The sequence below is a fragment of the Heliangelus exortis genome, chromosome 3 (genome assembly GCF_036169615.1).
Source record: "Heliangelus exortis chromosome 3, bHelExo1.hap1, whole genome shotgun sequence".
Taxonomy (NCBI): Eukaryota; Metazoa; Chordata; class Aves; order Apodiformes; family Trochilidae; genus Heliangelus; species Heliangelus exortis.
Genome location: NC_092424.1, coordinates 86,176,635 through 86,204,069, shown reverse-complemented (window position 1 = coordinate 86,204,069; position 27,435 = coordinate 86,176,635). Strand labels below are relative to the sequence as shown.

Genomic DNA, 27,435 nt, shown 5'->3' with positions numbered 1-27,435 from the left:
GCTGGTCTCTAGAGTGAAAAACAGAAAAATCATTGTATTTTAATCTGCATTAAGTGTTTCAAAACAACTATGGGGTAACTAATAATTAACCTTGCATGTCAACTCCTGTTCTATGGACCGCTGATTTTGTAAATTCATGTTCACATTGAAAGGATTAAAAGCATAGTTTAGCAGATTACAGTGCATTATCAGAGTTAACAATTTCTTTGGTCTGATTCAATTATAATTCTCATTCCTGGTATGAGAAGAACAGGGCTGAAAACTTTTTCCAGTACACTCAATACTTTTAAACACAAACAACAAAAATAAATGCTTGCAACATGGGTCTGTAGGAAGAAGATACGTATATTCCATCCTAGTAAGTGCATCCTCATATAATCCTCCTTTCATATCATTCATAGGTAGCTGAAGATAGAGCACTCATATACTCAGATAAAATAAATGTGATCTCACAAATTAATGCATCAAGCACACAATGATGCAAACTACAGAAGAAAACTCTATCTTTTGGCTGACTGCTGCTGTATATTTAAGAGTTAATTCAGAGAACATATTCCTGACCCATGGAATACCCTTACTCATCTATCCCTATCAGTAACTCTTAGCTCTGAATGAGGATAACTCTACAACTGCATGAGAAAACTGTTATGTCACTGTATATTAGCAGAAACTCAGAAAATTCCAGGATACAAGTGGCAAGAGAGGACCTCGCAAAAGTAATTGTTTACAGAGCCTGTAACTTTGTCAATGCCACCAGACTGAATTTTGGTATACAAAAATTTTCTTCAAATCACTGACCCTGTCATCCCTCTCATGATTAACAGCAAAGGGAACTCAGCTGTATGTAACTTCAGACCATACCAGGGCAACCCTAGAGGGAATCAGAAATCTGTACCCAGCAGACTATCTAGTACACCAAGCATGCCTCAGGAACACTTATCCTTCTGCCATCAGTTCCCTTTTCTCAGCACATTTATTTCCTGCAGCAAGCTGTCTGCCCAGCAACAATTTCTCCAGCCTTCTGAATCTTTACAGTGTTAAGGAAAAATTCCAGTGAGAGAAACAACAACATCAGTGTTTCTAAGTAGAGACAACTGCTATACTTCACACTATTATAGCTGCATTCATAATACCAACTATAAAGGGCCAAGGCTCAGGCCAAAGCAGCATTCCACTGTCATCCATGATAAATGGTTAGCAAGCTCTTGTCTGAGGGGAGCTGGACTTTCCTAGATAATACCCGAGAAGTTTTGGGAACACAAGCAAGAGACTGCTTCCCAAGTGCAATTTGATTTCACTCTGCCTACTCTTAGACATGAAGAGGTGTTAAGAGAGTTTAAAAGGATGAACACAAACCATGCCAAGTCCCCATTTCACCAAGAAGGTTGAGAACAGACTGCAGACATTCTCTTTACTAGGTAGGACCGGCAGCTAAGCTTCCTTCCATACCTTGCCTCATTGTTCACATCACTTCTATTAGATATAGGCCCTAACCAAAAACAAAAAATCATGTTCTCAATGCTCAGACCAAAGTGCAAAACCTTGCACTTTGCAGCTAAGCCTTGCAATATACTGCACAAGCTTCTTTAAGAGGCTGAAACAGGTAAATAAAAGAGCAAGTGAATTACTAACAGCTAGTGAGTTTAAGCTTTTCAATGCCACTGGTGGGAGTTGCAGTAGAATAACAGGTGCTTGGTTCCAGCTTTTTGTCACAAGCCACTCTCATTCCCTCTGGGCTTTTACTCAGCACATTTAAAAACAAAGACCAGAGGTTTAAAATTTATCATCAAAACCAGCAACAGTCATAGGAAACGTGCTTCTGGATTTCTCTGTGTGATGATGTACATCCACCTGGTACCAAAGGGAATTAAAGAAAACCAAGTATTTTAAAAATTAGCAGTTGTGCTGAATATTACTTATACCTTGTGGTTAGCTTCAGCAACCATAACTTGAGAGACTGCATGTTACATGCACTCATTTAATTCAATACTTACTGGTGGTCCTCTAGGTCCTGTTGGACCTGCTTCTCCTTCTGGCCCTTGTTGACCCTATTTGGTTGACAGAGAGAAAGCAAAAAATGTGAAAATTGATTTTATGCACAGTGCAAAACCTTCCATTTTTCTGTATCTTTTGCATATGATTAATGATCTTACTTGTTTACCAGAATTTCCCATCAAACCTGGCACCCCAGGGGGACCTCTGCTACCCTGTTGGACAGAAGATGAAAAATATTAGCCAAGTTGATGGATTACAGTTCAATTTTAAAAGAAAAAATAAGGAAATCAATAAGGTCTAAAATAACCAGACTGTGTTCATTTTTGAACTTCCACAGTTCTTTCGGGTTTTGTTTAACTTTAATTAACTAATTGCTTCTATTAATTTTTCAAGTCAGATTTTGTTTATTTCATTATTTACATACTAACAAATCCCAAATAGACTTAATTACTGCACTCAGATTACAGAAGGATAATATCATTCCATGTAATTTCAGAAAAAATTTACATCTAGTTTTCTTTACTGGTTACTCAAAACTAAACCCAAATATTATTATCTGAAATGTTCTATATTGTCAATCATTCAAACTCAAACTTTATTAAACCATGCCTTTGCCAAGACAGATGATCCTTCCAACCTTTTGCTATGATTCTATGAAACATTATTGGAACTGATGTTGCGTTTTGGTGGTAGATAAACAGAGATGACAATCAAGGTTATTCAGTCAAATCAGGGCAGCTATAAAGATTATTTTTATATGAGATCACAGAATCATATCCCTCATTTCAAACTGTAGTGCAGTACCCATGTCATATACCTTGTCTAGCAATGACTTCCACAAATTTTAAAGCAAATGCTCTTTTTTAAGGTATTACTTAATGCCTGGAATAGTAAAAAACACATCATGTAGCAAAAGATTAATGAAAAGGCACAGAGGTAGAGTTGATGGAAGAATGTATTTAATTGTTTCAGCCAAAGGCTTGTGTCTTAGCATAATGGGAAGTTAATATAATTTCATTGAATACTTTAGAATTTGATTAATACAAATACAGTATTATAAGAAAGTCAGTACTCAAGATGATTTACCTTTGGGCCAGAAATGCCTTTCACACCTGGAGAGCCTGGTAATCCCTGAAAGAAACAACATTTACAGTGTTTATTTCTTGTCAGCGAAATAGCATATGGTGTTAAAAAACATCTTTCTCATGTGGAGTATTTCTAGTCCTTTTACATGATAATGAAGTACTTTTATCCAGTAACTGACCAGTAACAGCTTGAATCCCTCCTATTTACAAAGTAAGAGATAAGGACTATTGTTCCTACTTCAGAAACTGGCAAAAGGAGCATGGAAAAGTGAGGAGCTGTGGCTTTTTCTGGCTTGTACTAGAAATAGATTCTCAGTGTTCTGAGAATCAGGTTTGGCCCTAACCAATACAATGAGACCACTTGTAATGTGGAATCACACCATGGTAGCCAAAAGGTCTCAGATATGAGGAGTCCTAAAATAATTGCATATTGGCCACAAACATTTTGAACTACAGAACCAGGAGGAGATCCAGGCTTTTGCAAAATGTTTTGGATACCCATAGCTGAATTTCCCCTTGCATTGCATATACTCTTCCTGGGTCTTTTGCTTAGGTTTTCATTTATATTACTGCAACAACAGCATCAAACTAACCTATATATGGTTTTTCTGTGCTTTGAGCAAAGCCTAACTTTCAGAGGTAAAATACCAGATACTTACTGGCAGTCCCTGAAGCCCAGCATCACCTGGAGCTCCAGGTTTTCCTGGTTCACCCTGAAAAACATTTGAAGTTGCAATTTATATAAATCAAACAAAAGGGAAAATTTTATTTCTGGAACACAGAGCTGTAGTACTTCTGAATCTGTAGGATGGGAAAGTCCATTCAGTTGCCCTAATAACATGCACAAAGCCACAGGATGCAGCACAATAAAAAGCCACAAATGAGTGAACAAATCTAGTGCACCACCAAAGCTCATATAAATACCAACTGTGCCTTACTTTTGCTCCAGGCATTCCAGGGATCCCTTCCCGGCCGTCAACTCCTGGTAAGCCCTAGAAAGAAAGAAAAACAATAATAAAAAATTAATGCATGGCTGGAGAGATTTCACCAAAGCTCTACTTTTGATATACAAACTAGCATAACAGTGAGCAAATGAAGAGATGAAATATACATACAGACTCTCCTTTAGGCCCAGGGAGACCATTTATTCCTCTTGTACCTTGAGGGCCCTAAGAATAATAATAATGCCTTTTTAAAAATACTTTTTAAAATAAATACTTTTTAATAAATGCATTGCAATGCCAGATGCAAAGCATGTCAACACATTCATTCAGATATGCATTACTCTGAGAGTACTAATTATACTGTATGTTTATATGCAATAAGTAACCAATGTTTGCAAGTTAACATGAGCTGAAATTTGGCTGTGCTCACCCTTTCTCCCTTTGGACCTGTCTCTCCCAGTGGACCCCTCTGGCCTTGATCCCCCTACAAGAAAAAAAAAAAATTATTTTAGCAGTACTACCAGAATACACTCACATTTATTAGCTAAAACCTCCAGTAAATCAACAACAGTACAATTCAGACTTGGTTAAAGCAGACATCTAAAGCTTATACTATATTTTAAAATGCAGATTCTTAAAACTGCAGCTAACAGCTACCTGCCCTGTACTGCTTTTGTTTTAATGAATTAATACTTTCCAGTTTAAAACTTGCAAAATTCCAAACCACCCTAATGCACACAAACACTCAGAATAAAGAGGTAAAAATAACATACTAAGAGTCTAAAAATTTTTCATCTACTCCTTAAATCCTTGGGGACAGTAAAGGATTCTGGACTTCACATTACTTTCCTATCATTTATTAACCTGCAAGAATCAATGGAATTAGAGTAATCAGAGGCCTTTCTAATTGACAGCCACATTTCAGGACTTAGTATCTAACTGGGCAGACCCTGGGTAGTGTTTGTCTAACATGCTATGTACTTACAGGTGCACCAGGAAGACCCTGGGGACCAGGATCACCATCAAGCCCACGAGCTCCCTAAAAAACACATAAATACAAGGCATTAAAATGAGGTTCTGAAACACCAATTACTTATGCTCCTTCCCGGTTTCCTGGGAGCTGCAAATTCTCTACAGCTGAGGGTTTTTATAGCTACAAATAAAAAAACATAAAATAAAAATACCACCACACCACAAAGGCATTTTAAATTTTTTTTAAAAATCTATCTTGGTATTTTGTGGAGTTATGAAAGCAATTATTCTTAAATTTTGGGAAAATGTAATTAAAAAATGACATCCAGTTCATTATCTAAAAATCTGTCAGCAAGGAGGTAAACCTTTTCAGGACACTTCAGAAAGTGTCTGTGTGTTCCTTAACAATACTATGTCCTTCACCACATAATAGAAGAGCATTAAAAAGTGAATAGACATCAACAAGTCTGGTGCAGCTATTTTTATAACATGGTTCAACGAAACAATGCAATTGCTACCCTGTAGGTAATTTCATTTCTGGAGAGGAGAAAATGGCATGATTTCTAAAAATTTTTATCTATAGATTTAGCAAGACCATAAGAATAGGAATGCAACAGTCAGTTTTGAAATAACAGTTAGAAACACTTTGATGAACAGCAGGAAAATTACCCAGCAAAGTCAGAGCCCATATAAACATGAATCCCACTGGCAGCAATTTAGGACACAAAAGCTGCAAGAGACAGAAAGAATGGAAAAAAGAACAGACTCTCAATAAAAGCAAAAGGCTTCAGGAAAATGCAAATCATAGGAGGGACTACTTACTGAATTTTATCTTTAAAAATGTATGGTATTGTTTATAACTGCTATAACTTACTGTTACAAGTTAACTATGTACTTGCACACATGCCAAACTATTGTAAATCCAAGGATCAGAGAAAAAGGTGTAAAGAGTACATGTATGTCATTGATCAGTAGGACCAAGCTGCCTGTCTTCCTAACTAGAAGTTCAGTAACTATGGAAATACAGCTGGCAGGAGAGAAAATGAAGGGAAAAAAAGAAGAGAAATTTAAATAAGCTTCAAAAACATTCAGGAGTATAAGTTTTCTTTTACTCAGGACATTTTATGGAAGAAAGTTTAATACTCACTTTGGTACCTTTTGGTCCTGTTATACCAGTTATACCTCTGATACCTAGGATGCCCTGAAAACGAAAATCATATTCAAATTATGCGTATATCTTTTCATTAGGAGTGTTCCAGTTTTCACATGAAAGACTCAGAGTTCTTCAAGCTTTTTTATGCTTATTTTATTATTTTCTTAGTAGAGAAGAATAAAGTCACCTACTTTCTGTATTAGAATATTTAATTCATATGGTAATTTGAATTTTTACTAATTTAAGACAGGTTGAATAGTACAACCACAAATATGCCCTAAGGACAGGGGAAAAAAAATGAACTAATTTATCTCCTTGATTACTGCAGTTGAAACATTTTCCCTTTGCTGCCTCTGTGAGAGGGCCACATGAAGGCCACATTTGCAAAAGTTGTAAGTTGTCTTAAGTGGGTTATGACAGATACAGGAGAAGGGTACCAGCAGATTTATAGATCTCTAGAGGCAGACAAAATTGAGCAAGGTTTTTGAGAATACAAGTGCTAAGTTTATACACCTGCCACACCTGTGAGGCTGGGCTGAACAGACATCCTTGTGCAGCAGGATGTATTGTGAACTACCATCCCTTCCCTTAAAAACGTGGTTTGTGGGAAATTTGGCTCCATTTTTTTCCTCTTCCTGGGAGTCTGAAACTACATGACACATCTCTCTGCAGAGACCAAAGCCTCAGCCATAACATCTTTGACTTGCAACAAGAATGCATTACAACTGTGTTAATGAAATGAAATAGCTACAGGCACTTCAGTGTAACACAGGAAAACCTAATCCTTGACCAGACTCTAGATGGGCAGCTCTTTAACTTGCTCCTAATTTTAGATGGAATCCTGCACAGAACATTTAGAGCTCTGTCAACTTAAAACGTGAGAAAAATCAGGATAATGCAGTAGTGACTACAGCATCCCAACAAGGGAAAGACTCAGTCTAATTCTCTGACAGGCACCCTGTGGCATCCATTACTTTCTATCAAAACAAAGACCTCTCCCAGAGTTTGCTATCTTATGCAAGTCTTCTTCTTAAAGCATTACAGAATCACAGAATGTTTAGGTTGGAAGTGACCTCCAATATCATCCAGTCCAAACTTTGACCAGCACCATAAGCAAACTACTAAACCATGTCTTTAAAGACCAGGTCCAATTGCCTTTTAAATGCCTCTAGGGATGGTGACTTCACCACTGTTCTGGGCAGGCCATTCCAATGCCTGGCAACCCCCTCAGTGAAAAAATATTTCCTAACATTAGGAGAAAATATTTCCTAACATCTAGTCTAAATCTCCCCTGACACATTTAAACCTCCCCTTTCACCACATGAAAGTCTTGGCTTGCAGGTGCTGCTGTGGAGACAAGATTTCTAAATGATCTGAGCCTTACATTTGTTTGTGTAAGAAACATGCAAAAAAAAAAAAAATGTAAGAGTCTACAGCCTCTCCATCTGTGCTTCTAAAGCCTTATCTATCCTCTCTGCCATAGACTGTCTATCTTACATCACGTGCCTATCATGAATTCTACATTTTAATAAGAAACTATATTTTAAAGCTTGTTTGTAAGGTCATAAACTGGTGAAATACTGAAGTGAAATGGGTAATGCATTAAAAAAAGGGGCTGGGGGGGGTAGTAGGAAGTCAATCTCTAGTTGTTTTTTAGTCGACTAAATTTCACAATCATAAAAGAACTTTACCAAACTTAGCTAAATTAATAGGTCCCCACAGGCCCTCCACACAGCAGAAGCTGCATCTTACACAAATTACTTTCTCTGCTTCAGGGATACTTTTCTCAGCATCAAACTTAAGAAGGATTACACCTTTTCATTTACTTAATGAAATTTTACTCATGTTCTCTCTTTACCTTTCTTTAGCCCTAATCCAAAGGTTTATGTTGTCCTAAGTTTATAGAAAATTCTGTAATTTAGGATCTGGATGTCATGTGCATTGAGGTAAGCTTTTGGAAACTGTCTCACACCTGGACACCAATGGCAATAAAGAAATAGTTTCACAATTAGGAAAAAGGTATAAGACCTCAGAGAAAATAACTATAGAAATTAAATGTGTTATGCCTAAGGTCTATGCCTATTTCTCTCACTTAGAATGACTCCTTTGTTCTGTTCCCTATTGCCTGTTCAGCTGTGGTGACCATCAGAAGAGTTCCTCATACGGAAACAAGCTGAGCAGGTTTGTGCCAGAACAAAGAAGTGAAGCAGTACAAAAGAGTAATTCCAAAATTGTAAGTGTATGGATGCTTCTTTGGCATGCAAAAGGTAAAAAAAATGAAAAAACAAAAAATGAAAAAATAATCTGTTCTTCAGTGGCTGCTATTTCATCCTCAAGACTTGGCTAAGCCTGAATTTCACAGTTAACCATGTTTTAAATAAGCACTAGTTTTGCAAAGATGAAGTTAGAATCATCAAAATTACAAAAAGGAAGGCCAAGGAAAAGAAAAAAACAGCAGCAACAAAAACCACTAAAAAAGCCCTAATTATTTGCAAAATCTAAGCACAATACAAAATTTAGGACATGAAATACTTTTAAAATTGACCTTTCCGTGATACTATTTAGAGCTTGGTGCCTAGCAATAACAAAGCATTTTGAAGGGACTTAAATAATTCTATTTTCACTCATATACAATATGGCAGAATAAAAATTATGTGGAGATTCTATGATATCTGTTTTCTTACAATAAAATGAAAACAAACAAAAAAAAGATATGACATAATAAAGCAAACGGGTAACACTATTTAAAGGGAAATACTTTACTGGAGGGCCTTGAGCTCCCACTTCTCCACTGGGTCCTTGGTCCCCTTCTTCACCCTGGGAAAGCAGAAGGAATACATCTGTGGGTAATCCATACCATTATGGATAATCCATCCATACCATGCATATTGCTCTCTCATCATAGGAGGTACATTTATTACTCACTGGTTTATGCCACTGTGTCCTGCTTGAAGGAAATCCAAATGAAGTTACACTACTTCCTACTACCATAGACAAATACTAATTTAGGTTCACATTCTAGTCAACTATTAGTCAAAAGGGTAATTTCAAAGCACCCCAGTGTAAGAAAGAATAAGGATATTTTAATCCTAATCCTAACAATATTCTATCCTAATCCTAATCTGTCATTCATTTTTTTCTTTATTTTAATATCTTTAGGTGTTCTTGTTCTTTTTAAACTAAAACTGGTAGAGAAGGTACACCCATAGATGTGAATGGATTGGGTGTCCCAGTAACTCCATCACAATAACACATCATGCTTCAGAATTTTTTTTAAATTAATGGCAAAGTGCTGCACCTGATAAAACCTCTACTTGATTACATTATAATCTCTCTAATACAATGAGAGTGCATACTAATGAAACAACAGTATTTACTGCCAGTTTAATTTGCAAAAAGGGATTTTGGAGCATAAGACAAGTGGCTTAACATCCAGAAAAAAACCAAAAACCAGGCAAGCCATTTCTATGAAACTAATATTATTTTCAATATGCCTAGGAATAGAAAGCATGTTTTTTTAAAAAGACTCTTCTCTGATTCTTTTTTCCTCCAGCATTAGAGCATGGAATAAAGCAGTGCAAATCTCAGATTTTCTTTAAAATATTCCCATATTAAAAAGGGTAATTCAAATGAAACACCTTGAAAGAGTTCACATTTCAGTCCTCAAGATGAATCAGACTTTTTACTAGAGTTACAATCTCTCTTTGCCTATGAACTTATGCAGTGTCCTTTGCCTCTCAAATGTATTTTTCTCTCACTCTTCTATGTTTCTACTTATCTTTACCACAGAACAATTTACTTGGTAAATCCACAGAATTCTTCTGCATTTAAATGTTTGAAACTTTTCCAAATTTTTTTTTTCAGTTTCTACAACTTTTTTACTTCAAGTTTTGCCATGAGTTCATAATAATTGAATTGAATGACTAAATAAAAAACAAGAGGAATATGACTTCTGCATCTTAATAAACACAGAACACATGAAAAAAGAAAAGAGATATGCTTTTGGTTACTCTGGAGCATCCTAGTATGTAGCATGTCTTCATGCATTCTAGTAAAACAATATAATGGTGTTTTTGAAGAAGAGGTTCTATTTGAAGAAGAGATACTATTAGCTTGCTAAAAGCAACAGCAGTTTTTCCTCTTTTTTTTACCTTATAACCTTGTTTTCCTGGTTCACCAGACTCTCCTTTTGCACCTTTCTGTCCCTAAAATAAATGTAAAACCCAAAATAAACAAACAAACAAACAAGTAAACAAATACTTATCAATAAAAAAACCTGAGTTTTGCTAAACAGACACAGACTCCTCAGAACCATCTTGCTGTTCCCTCTGCAATCCCCACTCATCAATGCTTCCTCACCTATGTAGTTAACACCACATAGTAAGTACCATGTTCAAGAGGATCTGCTCCTGGATCTAAAAAGGATGCACTTCTAGGCAAGTCAGTATTTCTTCTTATTTTACCCCATAACAATTTTCCTCAGGCAAACAGTATTCCTAGAAGCCAGGAAATACTACATTTAAAAAAAAAAAAAAAAAAAAATTAGACAAAATGAGACTCAAAAGTTGCTCATTTTGATTTTGTTACAGGCCTTCCAGGAAAAGAGGAAGAACTAAAAAAGCTTCAGGATTTAGGGAAATACTTAGTGTCTCTGGAGTCAGAGTACAAATGGTCCAGAAAAATGAATGAAGCAACCCTTCACATACTCTAATCCTTTCAGGACAACAGATAAATTTTACCCTGAAGATTACTGCAACAGTAAGAGGTTAAAGAACCAGAGGTTATTTTGGCAGTCAAGAATTGAGATAAGCCTAATTATCCCCACTGATACACTGTTTTTCAAAATTAACAATGAACTGTCCTGTCAAGCCAGCAATTACCTTGCCCAGTGACTTGAGGCAGTATCTCTGTATGAAATGATGTAATGTCTTACCTTCATTCCCATTAAGCCAGCATGTCCTGGGTGGCCAGGTGGACAGACATTGGGACACTGAAAAACCACCCATATAGTTACTGCCAAGTAGGTTTAATAAGGTTGTCTGACAATATTTAAAAAAAAACAAAAAAACCCAGCCAAAACATCAACATTTATCTTACCAGTGGGTCACCATCTTGCAGGCCGATTGTTCCCTAAATTAAATGAAATTAATCAAAATTAATCAGTCAGTAAAGGAGAAATAATCAGACCTGACTCTAGATAAAACAGAAAATACTGCTATGTAAAGCTGGAATCAGAAATGTAATCAATCAAAGGATCTGTATATTTTCTATGAAATATAGAGCAAATATACCCAAACCCCATGAATTTCCAGAAGAACCCAAGACAAGTTCTGCAGTAAGGATAACTTCTACTTTTCAAACTTACTCCCACTCAGCAAAAGATTCAGATCATTACAGATGAAACAGATATATTGGTAGATGAGTGAGATGTTAATGAATTGCAATAAATTAGAGATTCGTGTGTAACAAGATGAAGTAAATGGAGGGAAGGCCATTCCTCATATTAAATCAAATACTTCAAGGAAGCTAAGTGGAGGTTCATGAAGCCCAACAGATTCTGTGAACAGGGAGAAATACAATTTCAAAGCAGCAGCTGGATTCTTCAAACCCCAGTGAGACAGAGGGCTCACTGTTTCAGAGAGAAGCACAGGGGAATTAAAGGAATGAGCTGGTTTTCTTTTATACAGAAGGATTGAAAAAAAGCTGAGGGTATATTTGGGTCTATAATATCATCCACCAAAGTGGGGTTGGGGTCATTCAAAGATCTAAAAAAAGACATTTCTGTGACACATCCATCCCAGCAATTTGCATTTCACAGCACCCAGCCTACAATGTTTTTGCCAAATTTTCTGTTTTCTCTCTCTAAGCAGGTAAATAGCCACAAGACAAAGGCATAACACACATGCCTCTTCTAAGAGGCTCAGTGAAGATAACCATTCCCCTGGAGAGGCAAAGCACATCTTTCCTCTGCAAGTAGCATGCCTGGCTGCAAGAAAGATGTTAGAACTTAACCCACCTGGGAGCATATATTTCTGGCTCATGAGCCAAATAATGTATTTTTCTTCTCCTAATAAAGTCTGCCCCTGATGGTGTGCTAGTGGTGAAGTCTAACAAAGACTACAGTTATAGCCATACTAGAATGCACAAAGAAGTTAAAAACCTGTAAAAACTACATTTGCTGAAGAAAGACATCATGGCAAAAGTTACACAGTTTGCATTTCAAACTATTGTTTATAGCCAGAAGGACTAAAAACTCACTTTCTAAATGAAAGATCAAATATAGATTGATTAAATGAGTTGCACCTCAGGCTTTGAACACAAGCCACTAGAAGTCATATAGTCTGCTCACATCCTAAAGCTGGTATTCAGCTCTAGGGCTCAGCTGCAGGACTTGAGAAGTTTTATTCAAGCAGCAACAACACATAAAGCAGACATCAACACATGTTAAAGGCAGCCACTTACCCGAGGACCTGGTGGTCCCGGTGGTCCCGGTGGCCCTCTTTTTCCTGGATCTCCCTAAAAAATGGTAAATATACCTTTTTTTGAGTAATAGTAATGTTGAAAATCAGCAGTTAAATATTTATACCACATAACAGAGCAAGAAATGAAGTAGCTACAGAAAAATGGGCTGGGTAGCCAATTAAAACCTAAGCCCACAATGTGGCTTCCACAGTAGAATGGGGAAAATACTTTTTTAGTAGAATGGGAGCCATGCTATGGAATAGGATTCACAAAAACAAAATATCTGCTGCTGCTTTAGAAAGCTAAAACATCTGACCATCTATACACTCTTCTATCTCATAACTGCTAGTTCAGTTCTGAATTAAAAGACTTCTAGTAACTGGCAAAAAAGCCCAAACCAAAAAGAGGAAAAGATCTGCTTTTTCAGAGTCCAAGATGAATTAATAAAGTTAGAATCATTTCCTGTTTATGTTTTGATGTGAAATACTTCCAGATGACACAGAACCTCTGCAAATTATTTTTTCTAAATTATTTTAATTTTTAAAAATATAATATTCCAACAGGGACCACCTTTTAACTTAATACTGTCATTTCTATGTTATGTTTGATGTGTTATTTAATCATAAATGAAATTTTTTAAAATATAAGAAAAATTATTCACCAATGCATGAGCTATAGAGCCAAACACTAAAAAGGAATATTTCTTTCCCACACAATGTATAATTACACTAACTATCACAATGTTTCGTGGAGGCTTGTGATATAAACTGATTCAAAAAGGGTCTGACTACATTAACGGAGCATAGGCTCATATATAACTTTTGAAAAAGGCAGTACAGATGCAGTTTCTGATTCAGGAGGTCTCTGAACTGCCAGCTGCCGGAACGTGGGGCAGCAGGACAGAAAAACATAATTTTACAAGCAGCCTGTAAACTTCCCTAGGTATCCACACCTCGACTACTGTGTCCAGTTCTGGGCCCCTCAGTTCAGGAAGGATATCGAGGTTCTGGAGTGGGTCCAAAGGAGGGCAACTAGGCTGGTGAAGGGACTCGAGCACAGACCCTATGAAGAGAGGCTGAGGAAGCTGGGGCTGTTCAGCCTGGAGAAGAGGAGGCTCAGGGGAGACCTCATCACTCTCTACAACTCCCTGAAAGGAGGGGGTAGCCAGGTGGGGGTTGGTCTCTTTTCCCAGGCAACTCTCAGCAAGACAAGAGGGCACAGTCTCAAGTTGTGCCGGGGGAGGTTTAGGTTGGATATTAGAAAGAATTTCTTTACTGAGAGGGTGATCAAGCATTGGAATGGGCTGCCCAGGGAAGTGGTGGACTCTCCGTCCCTGGAGATATTTAAAAAGAGACTGGATGTGGCACTCAGTGCCATGGTCTGGTAACTGCAGCGGGAGTGGATCAAGGGTTGGACTTGATGATCTCTGAGGTCCCTTCCAACCCAGCCAATTCTATGATTCTATGATCCCTTGCTACAGACAAGAGAGTAGGCTAGAAAGATCCTCCTCCAAAGCAAATAATTGGCAGGTTTTAATACCCTTTTTTATATACAGTTTTTATATTTATTCATTTATATGACTAAGTACAATACCCAGGGAGACATGCATTTAAAAGTAGTATTTGATAAAATGTTAATGCTCTTTCAGATTTCAAGTAAATTAACAATTGGTTTCAGGAATCAAAATATGACAGTGTGCTGAAACTGAGTGCAGACTTTAGCAGTAAGGTCAGTAGCTGCAGTTACACTTAACATGAGACTAAGAAGTAGTGAACTGCCATGCTCACTGATAGGGAAATGGAAAACAGAAATAATACGTAGTCATGTATCACAATGTATATGTGAGAAGACAGGAGTAAATCTAAAGTTTTGCATGTTAGGTTAAGTTTTATATTTCCTGCATTTCTGGCAGGTTTGCTTTTAGCTTTTCTAGAGGAGAAGTAGAGGATGGAACACTATATGAAACATTCAGTTCAAATCTAATGGGTGGCCCTGACTTTGTACAACTAATTGTTGCTTATTTCTGATGAGCTTCAAACACAATCTTTCATCTAGCAGTGGTCACTGGAGAGGAAAAAAAGTAAGTTTTCAAGTGCTGTTGTCAAATAGCATTTAGACAGCAGAGTGACTTCATTTTTTTTCTGGAAGTACCTTGTCTCACTTGAATAAACCTACATTTTTTAGGAAACATTTTTTAGTAGTACTTACAGGTGGACCAGCACGACCCACTTCCCCAGGAAGACCTGCTGCACCAGCTGGACCCTAAACCAACCAAATTAAATAGTATTTTTAGACACATATACAACATTGTAAGCAACCTTGGTAGCACTTGAAGAAAGCATACACAATAGACATAGAACACTATGATTAAAACATGTCTTTTTTTACTTAATTACTTTTCATTACAGTATAACAGCTTTTTAATGTTATTTAAACATTACATTTACACAGATTCATTAATCAGTATATTTGCTAATTGGAAAAATGAGACTTACAGGTGATCCAAGAAGCCCCTTGCCCTGTGAAATGTGAAAAAAGATCAGAAATGTGGTAAGATTTCCAGATCTAGCCAAGCTGCTTGCCAAAAACAGAGTATTTGGGATAAAAAGGTACTAAAAATGATGCTTGTTTCTGCAAAATCATTTGGAAAACCTGTTTAACTAAAGCTAAATGTAATTTATTTTATTAGGTATTCAATATCAGGAGAAAAAAATAAATTATTAAGTTGCCTTGCAGTAGATTTATTTTTTTACAAACACTTATACATAAAGGAATGAAGACATTAAAGCCTCTGGGTTTAGCTAATTATCAAGTACTGTGATAAACACATCTATTCTATAATAGCTTCCTTCTAACACTGCATTTAAATTTATAACAAAATATAATCTTTTAAAATTCATTTTATTTTTTGCCAGTGCTTCCCAAAGGTCTAAATCCCTTAAACTACTGTTTTTTGGTAATCAGAAAGAACACCAAACTGCTCCTGCTTACATTTTTTCATCAGGAGTCCTCTGAAGAATTTTTATGAGAAGTGTTCAAGATACAAATGTTTTTCTATTTGTACAGTACACTTCCAGAATACACAAAAAAAGTCTTGCATTAATAAAGCAAATGGCTAATTTTATGAAGAATAGTGTCAGTGATATGTATGAAACACTGGCATATAAAATCACAAGCATACTTAAATATTCAGGAGTTTTGGCATAACAAAGAATGTGGGCTGAGTGAAGTTTAAAAGCCACCAAATATCTTATGAAGATTGTGTCTGCAATGTTGTCTTCAGAAAACTTGGTATAGCAGAGAGAAAAAATCAAGTATTTATCAAATTGATTCTATTTTAACCATTTAATAAACAGCAGAAAGTAAACTTTTTCATTTTGCATACCTTACATAATTCCTTTGCTATTATTTAACACTTCCTTGCTGCAATTCATTATATTAGACATGCCTGTATTTGAATACACGAATCAAATTTAAACTCCATCACATATCTGATACTATAGTACCATTTGCCTCTGCAAGAAGGAAACTGACTATTTGAAGGTTTCTATTGGAGTACCCCTTGCTAAATGTGCTCCTAAACAGTATCTGGGATAGTCAGTGACAACAAAAGCAGCAGCTACAGCAACTGAGTCCAGCCCACACACAGGCCCAGAAGCCAGTCCCTGCCTCTGCCCATTCTACTGCATCACCTCACTCCCAGAACCCATCTCCCACCCCTCACCCAGCTACTCCACCCTACTGGAAGTTGCAGAGTTGAGAGCTCCAGGGCAATCAGCCAGCGTAGGACCAACACAGAGCAGCTTCTGACCCCAACCAGCTGCCCATGTTCCTGCCTCTCCCAGTGTCCTGAAGGAGACTCTCCACACAGCCTGGGACTGTGGCTTTGTATGCCCAGATGCCCAATGCCTGCTTTGGAGGTGTTTATCTGTTCCATGGGGCACATGGACTGCATGTACATGGACAGTAAGCCAGAGTCTGCAACCACCTGGTTCAGACACCCACCCTGCCCACCTGATAAGCACCTCCACATTGTTAATGCAGAACTCTGCTGCTGTCACCCACTGTGAAGAGCCACATACCAATACTTCTATGTGCATCCTGGGCTGGAAGCTCTTCTTCACTAGTCTTTAAAATATTTTAGATTTCTTTATCACTAAACACGCACCATCCTACCTGTATGTCAGATCTGTAAAACACTAGGAATGTATCAGTTAACAAAAAGTCAGAGGGAACTTAACTGAGACATTTGGGACTGAAGAGTTCAATACATGCACTGGTCCACTTACCAGACCAGTCCAGGACCAGATCAGAGACATCAGCATATTGGGTAGTAAATTACTTGAATTAATCAGAAGTTATCTACTGATTTTGTCATTTGAGATACTATCCACAGAAGAGACGAGACAAAGAGTAAATTAAAACTAAATTGTGAACCAGGAAAAAATAAATGAAAGAAGGAGTAAACTAAAATAAATGAAAATTGCCAGGATACATTCTGGGGAAGACATGGTGACAGAAGCAGAAAAGCAAATGCTGTCTATAAAACTTTAGATACTTAATATTCTTTCAGTCTCCCTGGCGGCCAAACTTGTCCAATAAATTCCAATGGATGAGCTTGAAAAACAGTGCTAATAATTTTAAACTGATTAATGTAGCCATGGGTTCTGACTTTCTGTTTGCATTGAGTATTTAAACAACTTAAGCAAGGAGTTTTTGTGAGAAATGAAGCCTTTGGATAATCATCCAGAGATTACTCCGCTTGCAAAAGGCCACTGACTGAATTCAAAGCTGTGCATAATTAAGCCTAAATACTCAATTAATCATGTAATTATTATGCAGCCTCATAAGTGTGCTCACTCTGTTTCTAATAAACAAGGTCTCATGGATCAAACCAAGGACCTGCCAAGGTTAAACAGACCCATTACTTCACACTTCTAGTAAGAGCTTCTCAAAAAGTCTGAGAACAGGAACCATCACACTCTCAGCACTATCACTTCATTCCTTTTTTCTTTAAATTAGGTTTCATTACTCTAAATTTAATCTCACTAGAAGTGAGATATCCAGTGTTGGTCATTTTGAGTAACTTCCACTAACTGCTCTATTTCTTCTTCAGCAGCTTAAAATCATTTATTGAAAAGAAAGCCTGTATAAATGGAATTTCCCCAAGAGATTAATTTTGAGGATTAATCATTCCATGTGGATTCACTACATATGAGTTAACAGCTGTGGTGCTATGAAATCTAACACTAGGTTTCTTCCTAAAACATGAGGACTAATGACACAAGGTGACTAAGTACATCCATCTTTTACTTACCTTTAAATAACTAAGAATTCTCCTTTCCTCATTATAAATATTCCTGCAAATTCACCTTTAAATACAAGATCCAGTTCCTTACTAAGCAGAGGCAAAACAACTCCAAAGACAATCCCAGCTAAGGTTCACTGAAGCATTATCACCTTAAGAGGTCTCAGGGCAAACAAGAATTGCTAAACTTTGAATCTTGTTCCAAAATCACATCAGATGTATTGTTATTACAGTCTCAAAATATGGCCATGAAAGACCTGAATCAGATAAGTCCTGATCTGAACTGAATCAGCATTCTACTTTGATGAGCTGGTCCAGTTCACTGCTTTCCCATAGTAACATCTCCACTTAAATGTTGAGATTTACCCTCTCTATGTATATTTTATATACCCACTTTTTCTGAAGGTTCTTAAATTATTAGTTCTCACTTTGGTCTGTTAATGTTGAGGTAAAGTCATGTGTATTTTCTCCACGTCAGGTTGTATTTCAGTTCACAGGATAAAATGCTGCAGTATTTTAAATTAGTATTTCAGTAATTCAGTTTTAATTCTCCTTTTTTTTTTTCCTCTCTTGTGCTTTACATGTGCACTTTTTTCCATATGATCTGAGCAACATATTTGACAGTTAAACTGTCTTCATTGTAGCTATGCATTTTAAAATGCATTGTGAACAGCTCACAAATTATTTCCCTATTTACTTGACAGGGAAAAAAAAAGAAAATAAACAAACAAAACACTCCCTCGAAGTGTGAAAAGGTAGGGCTACCTAGAGGCTACCTCAGTTCTGCTATTTTCTGTGATTTAATTTAATATTGAGTCTACAAATTGTCCAGACATTATAAAAGTGCTACCTATTTTACAGATTTTCAGGTTGGAAACAGCACCCTTGAAAATTGAAAGCAAATGTCCACATAGCATGTTTCATCTTAAGTTTGAACATGTCTATAATGAAAAGTCTTCAAGAAAAATAATTTCCTCTCTAGCCAAACATCAAAATGATTGCCTAATATATATTTAATTAAAATTAATGGGAAGAATAATAAAAAAAACCAAAACAAAGATACAAAGAGAAAGAATTGCACAGCAAGGAGTGCTATATGAAAATACAATGCCTCTTCTATTTAAATCAAATAATTTCTCTGAAATTAATCTAATTTTTAATGGAACTTCAATTATGTTCAGCCCTATTACACTTTCATGACAGTCATTTTGTTCCCTTATTCATTTTCCTTGAAGTTTTTCCTGGTTTCCTAACCATCATTCACTTCTTCAATCCTGCACAGCTCCTAAAATTCACAATTATTTTCAGCCCCCAAAGATGGATGTTATATTCATCTGCATGCCAATGGAAAGACTACTCTTTCTCATATTTTGTCTTTCTTTCATATGAAAAAGCAGCCCAGGATGTCCCGTACAGAATTTACACTTCAGTGATCCCATTTAAACACATGGCAAGGAACTGAAACTGGAATAACTGAAGGCTAATTTATGCAAATAAGACTTGGGCTCTCTGAAAGCATTGGGTCTCTAAAGCCTTCTCACAGAAATAGAAAACAACAGAATTGCAGAACTTGCAACCACATCACACACGTTAATTTCTTTTCTACAGCATAGAAAACAAACTTGTCCTTTCAGTAAATTTACACACTTTGATAAAAAGACAAAAAGGTTCTTTAACAGGTTAAGGTTAAGGTTACTATAACTATATTTACTATAAGGTTACTATAGGGTTAAAGGTTACTATAACATCTCAGGAGTGCTTTGAAACCCCAGTAACAGTTTCTAGCTTTTCTTCACTACATTTAATGGTAATAATCCTTCATAATGAGGCTTTTAAAAAAAGCTTCTTCATATACTAAATGTATTACTTACTGGAAGTCCACGAGCACCTGGCAGTCCTGGCTCACCCTTTAAAAGATAAAAATTGACTTTTTCAAGAGGCATTAGCAGCAAGTTTTATAAACAACATACAGGAAGATGCACTCAGCTTTTGAAGGGTATAATTTAGTGGACATATTCTGCAAGTACTGTTCACTTCATTAATGCTACACTGGTTTCAATGAGACTTGATAGAAAGGAAAGACTTTCTTAATACTAAAAAGATACAGCCTCATGCCTTCAACACCCCTCCCCCCCCCCCAAAAAAAAAAAGTCATTCAAACATATTGGCCACTCTGATTTCTGATGTGTATTTCATTTATCTGATGGCTGATAAAAGTCAGGTTTCACCACTGTTGTTCCCACTGAGTATTGCTATGACATAATTAAAGTACAACACAATAGAAAGAGTCTCATCATTACTGAAGATGCTCAAAACCTTAATGTCATCAGTGAAATGCCACCATTCCATACTGCTGGCTGGGGGAATGGAATTTGCATGAAAAAGTTGTGAGGTGTTGTGTGAAAAGGAATCAATGAGTCCTTATTCTATAGATGTCTTAGTATTGTAGGGAAGGTTGCAACATTTCATTAGTTGGAGAGAAACAGAAAAAAAAGAAAAATCCTGCTGTAAAAAAAAAATCCCATAATTTATTGCATAGTCTTTTTCTTACCTTCTGTCCTTTTGGTCCTGTAGCTCCACGTGAGCCATCAGGTCCCGTGAATCCCTTTGGAAGTAACATATATAATGTTAATGCAAAGGCTATGTGGTTTTCTTAATCACAACAGAAAAGATCCTAAAACTTGGAATAATTAAGCTATTAAATGTAGTAAGTAACTGCAGGAGACTTACAGTTCAAATACTTGTTTATATGTACAGATAGAACTGCCCAAGATCAAAACACTATCTTCTGGTGACAAATATCAGTGCTTGTGGTATGTGCCCTCCAAAAACTATTCAATTAAACAAAAGACAAACAAAAGTATCAAAAAAGTTGCCAGGCTGGATCTGAGGTTGGTCTATGAACCACAGTTGTCTGCCTGGCTAAAATTAAAAAGTAACCATGATATTATAACTACAAATTCATCTGGAGTTCTTTTTTTTTTTTTTTCTTTTGCTTCCAAAACCAGATTATAGAGCTTAGACGTTTCCAGATATCCATAAGAAAAGCCTTGCTTTTACATTTGTTCAACACTTTTCTTTTTTGGTATACTTTCAGCAATTCACTGTTCACCTAAAAGGATGTTTTGTGTCAGATAATATGAATCTGAAAGCTTACATGACCATTACAGGCAATTACTGTACATTATCTTTACTCAGTTTATTAAACCTGACACTGAAATATTTTGTGAAAGAAAAATGAGGTTTAAAAAGTCAGAGTTGACTCACCAATTAAACATGGAAGAAAGTATTATAAATCTAAAACCCCAATTACAAGCTGAAAGCACAGTGGGAGTACAGTAAGGTCCCATGCTTTGTGTTCAAGTGAAAATAAAAAAGGTTCACCATTTCAGAACACTGTTCCAATATTACAGTTTCACTCATCTGCTGATATGAGGCAATATGCAAGTATGAATAGCAAAAGCTGAGTGGAGTTTAAAACATTCTGTTTCACCTGATTGTGTTACATTCTTTGTGGTCCTCTTTGTTTTCAGGAAAAAAATGGAAGTGGTTTGAGATCCCACCCCTTTCCTCTTACAGATATGAAATAGAACAGCTTAGCTGAAGATTGTTTCAGCTCCATGTCCACCAAATCTCCTTTCACAAGGAAATTAAAAATTAACCTCTAACAGGATTATACTCTTCAATAAATACTAGGCTTTTTCATTTACACAATTTGCAATATTCTCTAATTTGCTGGTTTATTGTATATAATCTTTACTTTTGATGTCATGAGTTACAGAAGTATTCTGCCACTTACATAAATCAAACATAAGCTTGCCTATCTCCTGGCATAAGATCTGAGTACTAAGGTAAAGATATTGCTTCATAGCAAGAAATGCTTTCAAACACTTCTGCCAAAAGAAATACAAAGAGCTTTCCAGAAAGTGTATGAAGGTGTTTTTATTGCCTTATAAAACTTATTGAAGAGATAGAGCCTAACAGGTCATCAGCACTAGATGATGATGAAACTTTGTTACTCCATCTTACTTTCTACAGAGAAAGGAAGATCCATCAGCAGGTACTGTCAGCCTTTGCAGTGGCTGAAGTCTGGGAGGTTGTTTTGGTTTGCTTTTTTAGTCGTTCTGTAACATCAACCAACAGGAAAGATCTGATTTTTTTTCTTTTTTTTCTTTTTCTTTTTTGCCTTCCAATTCTCTCCATTTTAGGGAAGCAAGACCTAAAAATTACTGAGACCAACCCCTCCAGGCCCTCCCTTCAAGGCATTAACCAGCAGTGGCCCAAAGAGGCCAGGCCCACCCCACCAGGTGACCTCCCAGCAGCACCACTGCCCAGTGCCCTCGCCAGAGAGGGGTGACAGTGCCCCACAGCCCTTGTGCTGCTCCTCAGCTGGCCCTGACCCAGCTACCCTCAGCCCAGTTGTGCTCCTCCAAGAAAGCATCTTTTGGATTGGAGAAAACCTTCTCTCCCCAACACTGGCCCTCACTGGCAGCTGTCAGGAAGCCAGAGACCTCAAAACGAGGTCACACGTCTACAGAACTACACTAAAACTAAGTATTTGTCTTAGATTTAAAAAAATAAATAAATAGATAAATACAAAGGTAAATTAAAAAAAAAAAAAAAAAAAAAAAAAAAAGAAAAAGAAAAAGGAAATCCCAGGAACTCAAGTGTACTCACATCAGCTCCTGGCTCTCCAGGCAGGCCAGGGGATCCCGGTTTGCCTGCATCCCCGTCTGGACCCTTCAGGATTTAAACAGACTGTTAAGCATGTTTCAGAGAAAGAAGTACAAACAAAACTCATAACCCCTTCTCCCACAGGAGTAAATGCAAAGTATCTGAAATCACTTACCGGTGGACCGGGGGGGCCATTTGGACCTCTCTCCCCCTAACAAGACATGAAAAGGCAGGTGTTAGAGCCACAGGGAACTTTTATGGTCCCTCATGAAAAACACTGATTTACAGATTATCAGGAATAACCCAAAATTTATTCTTATTTTAGGAAATTAATATTAAATCCATGTGACCTCTATTCTAGACCAACAGAAATAATCACAGAAACTTCTGACAGGAATTGAGGGAAAATACATAGTAGCTCCTATCATGCATAATGCCACAAATCCTTTTTATGCCTTAGTATGAGTGATACTACATAATCCCTTTTGAGATTAGAATTATTAAACTATACCCTATTTAAGGCAAGTAATCATAGCATATGATGCTGGTTACATAAAACAAATAATCCAGTGTTTTCCATATCAGAGATAATCTGGTAGGCCACCTTCGGCCCCTGCCCCATCATGCTACAGAATCCGAGACCTATCAGTTCCTATGGGGATTTCCAACCAAATTTAAACTCCTCGGGGTCAGATGCTGACAAGTGAGGATATTGCAGGTAGAGCATTTCCTATTTCCTAGGCAGGGCATGGGAAACACTTACATCGATGCCATCAATTCCAGGAACTCCTGGTGGCCCTGGTGGACCAGGGGGACCTGGTGGCCCTGGTGGACCTCTCTGACAAGGAGTAAGAAAAAAAAAAAAAAGGAACAATTAGATTTTGACAAATCTGTGAGAGGCAGTCTGGGGAGGAACAGCATAATGAGAAGGGGCTTCTGTGGGTTGGTCAGGGGAGTCACAGCTGATGAGGAAGAGCTGTGTCCTCATACCACAAGTGTCAGGCCCTGTCACAGCTGTCACGATGATGAGGAGCAGCTCTTCTCCCACAGGCAGAATGCCAATGAGGTGTTAAAACCCCCCCTTCCCATGCCAGGCCACCCTCCTGCACCCTGCAATGCAATGCTGGCAGGGCCAGGGCAAGGCAGAGGGAGCTCAACTCAGCACTGTATGGCAGTGACAGGGTGGCTGAAAGAGTGATCTTTGTGAATCAAATACTGAAATTCACAGAGCTACTCTAATTACTCATTCCGGCAGTACAAAGGAGGCAGTCTTCCTAAGAGGAAAACCACCCTTTTCCCTACCTCACCGCCAGGCTCGGCGGTATCCCCCCTTTCCTCAGGATCACATTAGCATCCACACAGGGGCTTTCTCCAAGCACCGGGATCCCGAGGGGGAGGCGGAAGGCGCCGACAGACTCTGGAAACTGGAGAAAGGTTTTGCAGGTCTCCCTCTCTATAACAGGGGGGGGTCTGTTCTCCTCGGAGTGAGCTCGGGACACGGCCCCACAACGGTGCTCTGTGAGCAGGAGGCTGGCCCGGGCCATGCTGGGCCTTGTGCCTGGCCCCTCGCTCCCCTCGCTCCCCGCGGTGCTGCCTCCTCACGCTGCTTTCCCACACCTTTCCTCCGCCCAGCAGTCTTCCCACTAATAATCCATCTGGCAGTAGTTGTAGATGGGGCTCAAGCCCTGCTTGACCCATGTAGACACACACATGGCACGCACGGCCCTGCTGTCAACTCGCCTTTGCTACAGCGGGGGTGAAAAGGGTGGAAAACCCCGCAGAGGCTCGGAGCCAGGGCAGGACAGAGTGACCGTCAGCCCCAGCCCCCAGCCTTTCCATGAGCACGAAGAGTAGTCCCTTCCCTCACGCTTACCTCGATTACCGTCTGGCTTACCTGCGAAGGAGAAAAACAGAGTCAAAGTCAGGAAAAAAAAACAACTTACTTGCGCCAGACAGAGGCAAACAACCTGCAGGAAAAGCCCCAGCAGCAGAGCCCGGGCCATGGCGATGGAGGGAGCGGCTTGCAGCTGCAGGGGCGGGCGGGCGAAAGGTGAGCCCCGCAGCAGCCCCTCACCGGCTGCTGGCGGACGCCTTGGGAAGGGTCCCCGGGATTGGAGGAAGGCTGAAGGCTGGGGAGGGAAGGACTGAACGGCAGCACCTTAACCCTTTGCCCTGCTGCTCTTGCTTTGGGCACCGGTCCCTCACCTTCTCTGCTCCCCCCGCCCTCGCCCCCGGGTTTCCCGCTGTCAGGCTCCCCGCGAAGGCGGCAGCTGAGGGGCAGCGGCTGCCAAAGTCCCTCCCGTCCGCAAGGCGCTGCTTTCAGAAACCTCCAACCCAATCAGGGGGGTAAGGTGGGAAGGGGGGGAAGAAAGTAAGTCACGCAAGTGTTAAAGTGAGGCTGCTGCTCTGAGGGGCACGAAAACAAATCAGGCTCCTGTTGGCCGGTACCAGGCAGGTAGAGGGAAAGAAAGGGAAAGGGAAAGGGAAAGGAAAATGGGAAGGGGAAGGAAAGGGAAATGGGGAGGGGAAGGAAAGGGAAATGGGAAGGGGAAGGGAAATGGGAAGGAAAGGGAAAGGGGAAGGGAAAGGGGAAGAGAAAGAGAAAGAGAAAGGGAAAGGGAAAGGGAAAGGGAAAGGGAAAGGGAAAGGGAAAGGATAAGGGTAAAGGCAAAAGGGAAAAGGGAAAAAGGAGAAGGGAAGGGGAAGGGAAGGGAAGGAAAGGGCAGACCAGGCCAGGCCAGGCCGGGACGCTCACCCGGGCCGGCAGCTCGTCGCAGCTTTCGCGCTGGGGTCGCAGAGGGTCACAGTGAATCACCATCCACTGGATTTCGAACTGGTAAAGGAGATTAAGATGACGTTAATTTGTGTCAGCGGGTCACACTGGCCGAAGGTGTAATAGTAGGAACACTGGTCACCTAATGGCACATTTAAAAAGGGATGTTTTAAGGATGATAGCTATGGGTGTACCCAGGAGCTCACTCCAGAGCAGTGCTTTACCCTTGCATTCCCCCACCCCTAACTGTGGAGGTCTTGAAAGAGTGGGCATAAACCTGCCGAGGAATTTAAAGAGAAGGTGAGATTCATCATGTGTCATGGTTTACACAATCTTTATGAGCACAGGCATTTTTCCTCATGCTGTGTTGTGGTTTTGTTAGACACACTGAGATTTTCTCACGAAGAATGTGCTCATGAAGAATGGCAGGTCTGAGGGCAGAAATGTGGCTTAAGTGTGAGAAGTTTAAAAAGCAAAACCATGTTCCCACTGCAACAGTCTGCAACTGAGTGAAATTTCACATCTTTGAACATTTGTATTTAGCACTGGAAAATTACAGAGGATTAAAGCAAGCCTCTTTTCAGAAGCTGCTATTTAGCTGTGCGATATAGCACATCTCACTTGATGTGTTATGTAGATTTAAAAACATACCCGCTGCTGAAAATTACTGAATAGCTCAAACATACAGCTTCAGAGGTATATCTATTGATACATAGTCCATCACACGGGGTTTTAAGTACCAGAAGCACATTAAGTTGTGCATATTTATTGTATCTAATCTTGGATTGTTTTCCCTTCGCATCACACATAGTATCAGCTTGCCTTATGAACCACTAATGTGTAGTTCATCCAGAGATTTCTCAATGTCATAATGAAATTCATAGGCTCCTATTCCTTTCTTTCATTATGCATCATTGCAGAGTTGGGGGAAAGAAAGTTTTAGGTTTTTTTTCTTGTTACAACATAGAGCCCTAGTATGGAAATTACTCTGATTTTTTTTTTTTTTCTGAGGAGCTGAAAATAGAACTGAGTGTCTGAGGGCTTTCACTTCTTATTTCTTTGCTTCTCTGAGTCTTCTTAGCCTGTTGAGCTAAGTTGCATAGTGATTGCTAGATCTCATAAATGCTTTGAGTCTGAAGTCACACACACACAAAGACACAAATTTCCACAAGGTGAAGTTTTTTTTCTTTATTTTGCCTTCACCACTGCCACTTCTGGAATTTTGTGATCATGTATGTACTGTTCTGTTTACTTTGCAGTCATGCAGCTCCTAGAGATTAGAGCACAAAAGAAGCAGTAACCTAGTTTCTTTTAACTGTTATCTGAAACCACTATCTTTGAGTCAATTCTCTACCTCCTATACCCAACTCTCATTTAAAACTTTCCCCAGCCCTGAATAATAGACAACTGAGTGTCATAATATGCACTTAGAACAACTGAATCTATGCTTGTATACTACAAGGCAGCAATACAGTTAAAAAGAGAGTACCTGTACTTTGAAGATGAGGATTCATAAGAAGACATAAAAATGGGATCAAGTGATACCTGTATGTAACTTATTTCATACTGTGCAACTAGATTTTGAGTCTCTACATTGTTAAGCTCTCAAAAGCCATTTGTAATCTATTTCAATAGCCAACATCTGCATCAGCACATTGTGGGGTTTTTATATAGATAATTATTGCCCTTTTTTTTGTTTTTTTGCCTTGTGTGTGTCTGTTTTTTGGCTTCTGTACTAAGATCAGAAAGATTTTAGATGATAAAATTCTAGTTACTGGGTTGTGTTAGACCTTAATGCATGACTGTCCAAGTGCCAACATCTGTGTCTTAACAAAATACTACTTTTAAAGTTTGAGTCCAGTTTTTTAGCTTTGCGCGTAATCAATATTAAAATAGAACAACCTTATTAATTAGATGTGATTTCTTGCTGCAGTGGGAACTTGACTCACTGAGATAGGAAATCCTTTTAGTGTCTCTTGTTTTCTTCCAATGTTCTTGAAGGGCTAACCAGTCACTTTGTTTTGCTCAAGTTGGAGTTTGAGTGGTGAGCATTAAGTAAGACCTGGTAC

General features: G+C 38.5%; 1 protein-coding gene across 2 annotated transcripts in view; it reads right to left on the bottom strand.

Annotated features, from left to right (window-relative positions):
* Positions 1–27,435, bottom strand: part of COL9A1 (collagen type IX alpha 1 chain) — a 64,896-nt gene that overhangs the window by 21,239 nt on the left and 16,222 nt on the right. The window contains exons 6-28 of one of the 2 annotated variants that reach the window (XM_071741607.1): positions 25,349–25,426; positions 24,467–24,487; positions 23,357–23,431; positions 22,769–22,804; positions 22,597–22,659; positions 20,471–20,524; positions 19,791–19,826; positions 15,107–15,130; positions 14,820–14,873; positions 12,612–12,665; positions 11,247–11,279; positions 11,083–11,139; positions 10,301–10,354; positions 8,913–8,966; positions 6,144–6,197; positions 5,010–5,063; positions 4,455–4,508; positions 4,196–4,249; positions 4,019–4,072; positions 3,740–3,793; positions 3,082–3,126; positions 2,154–2,207; positions 1,995–2,048 (exon numbers count right to left, since the gene is read on the bottom strand). In XM_071741607.1, coding sequence (XP_071597708.1) covers positions 1,995–2,048; positions 2,154–2,207; positions 3,082–3,126; positions 3,740–3,793; positions 4,019–4,072; positions 4,196–4,249; positions 4,455–4,508; positions 5,010–5,063; positions 6,144–6,197; positions 8,913–8,966; positions 10,301–10,354; positions 11,083–11,139; positions 11,247–11,279; positions 12,612–12,665; positions 14,820–14,873; positions 15,107–15,130; positions 19,791–19,826; positions 20,471–20,524; positions 22,597–22,659; positions 22,769–22,804; positions 23,357–23,431; positions 24,467–24,487; positions 25,349–25,426 — 1,170 coding nt within the window. Of the gene's footprint in view, positions 1–1,994; positions 2,049–2,153; positions 2,208–3,081; positions 3,127–3,739; positions 3,794–4,018; positions 4,073–4,195; positions 4,250–4,454; positions 4,509–5,009; positions 5,064–6,143; positions 6,198–8,912; positions 8,967–10,300; positions 10,355–11,082; positions 11,140–11,246; positions 11,280–12,611; positions 12,666–14,819; positions 14,874–15,106; positions 15,131–19,790; positions 19,827–20,470; positions 20,525–22,596; positions 22,660–22,768; positions 22,805–23,356; positions 23,432–24,466; positions 24,488–24,536; positions 24,690–25,348; positions 25,427–27,435 lie in introns of those variants that run through there. The other variant, XM_071741608.1, reaches the window with a different exon arrangement.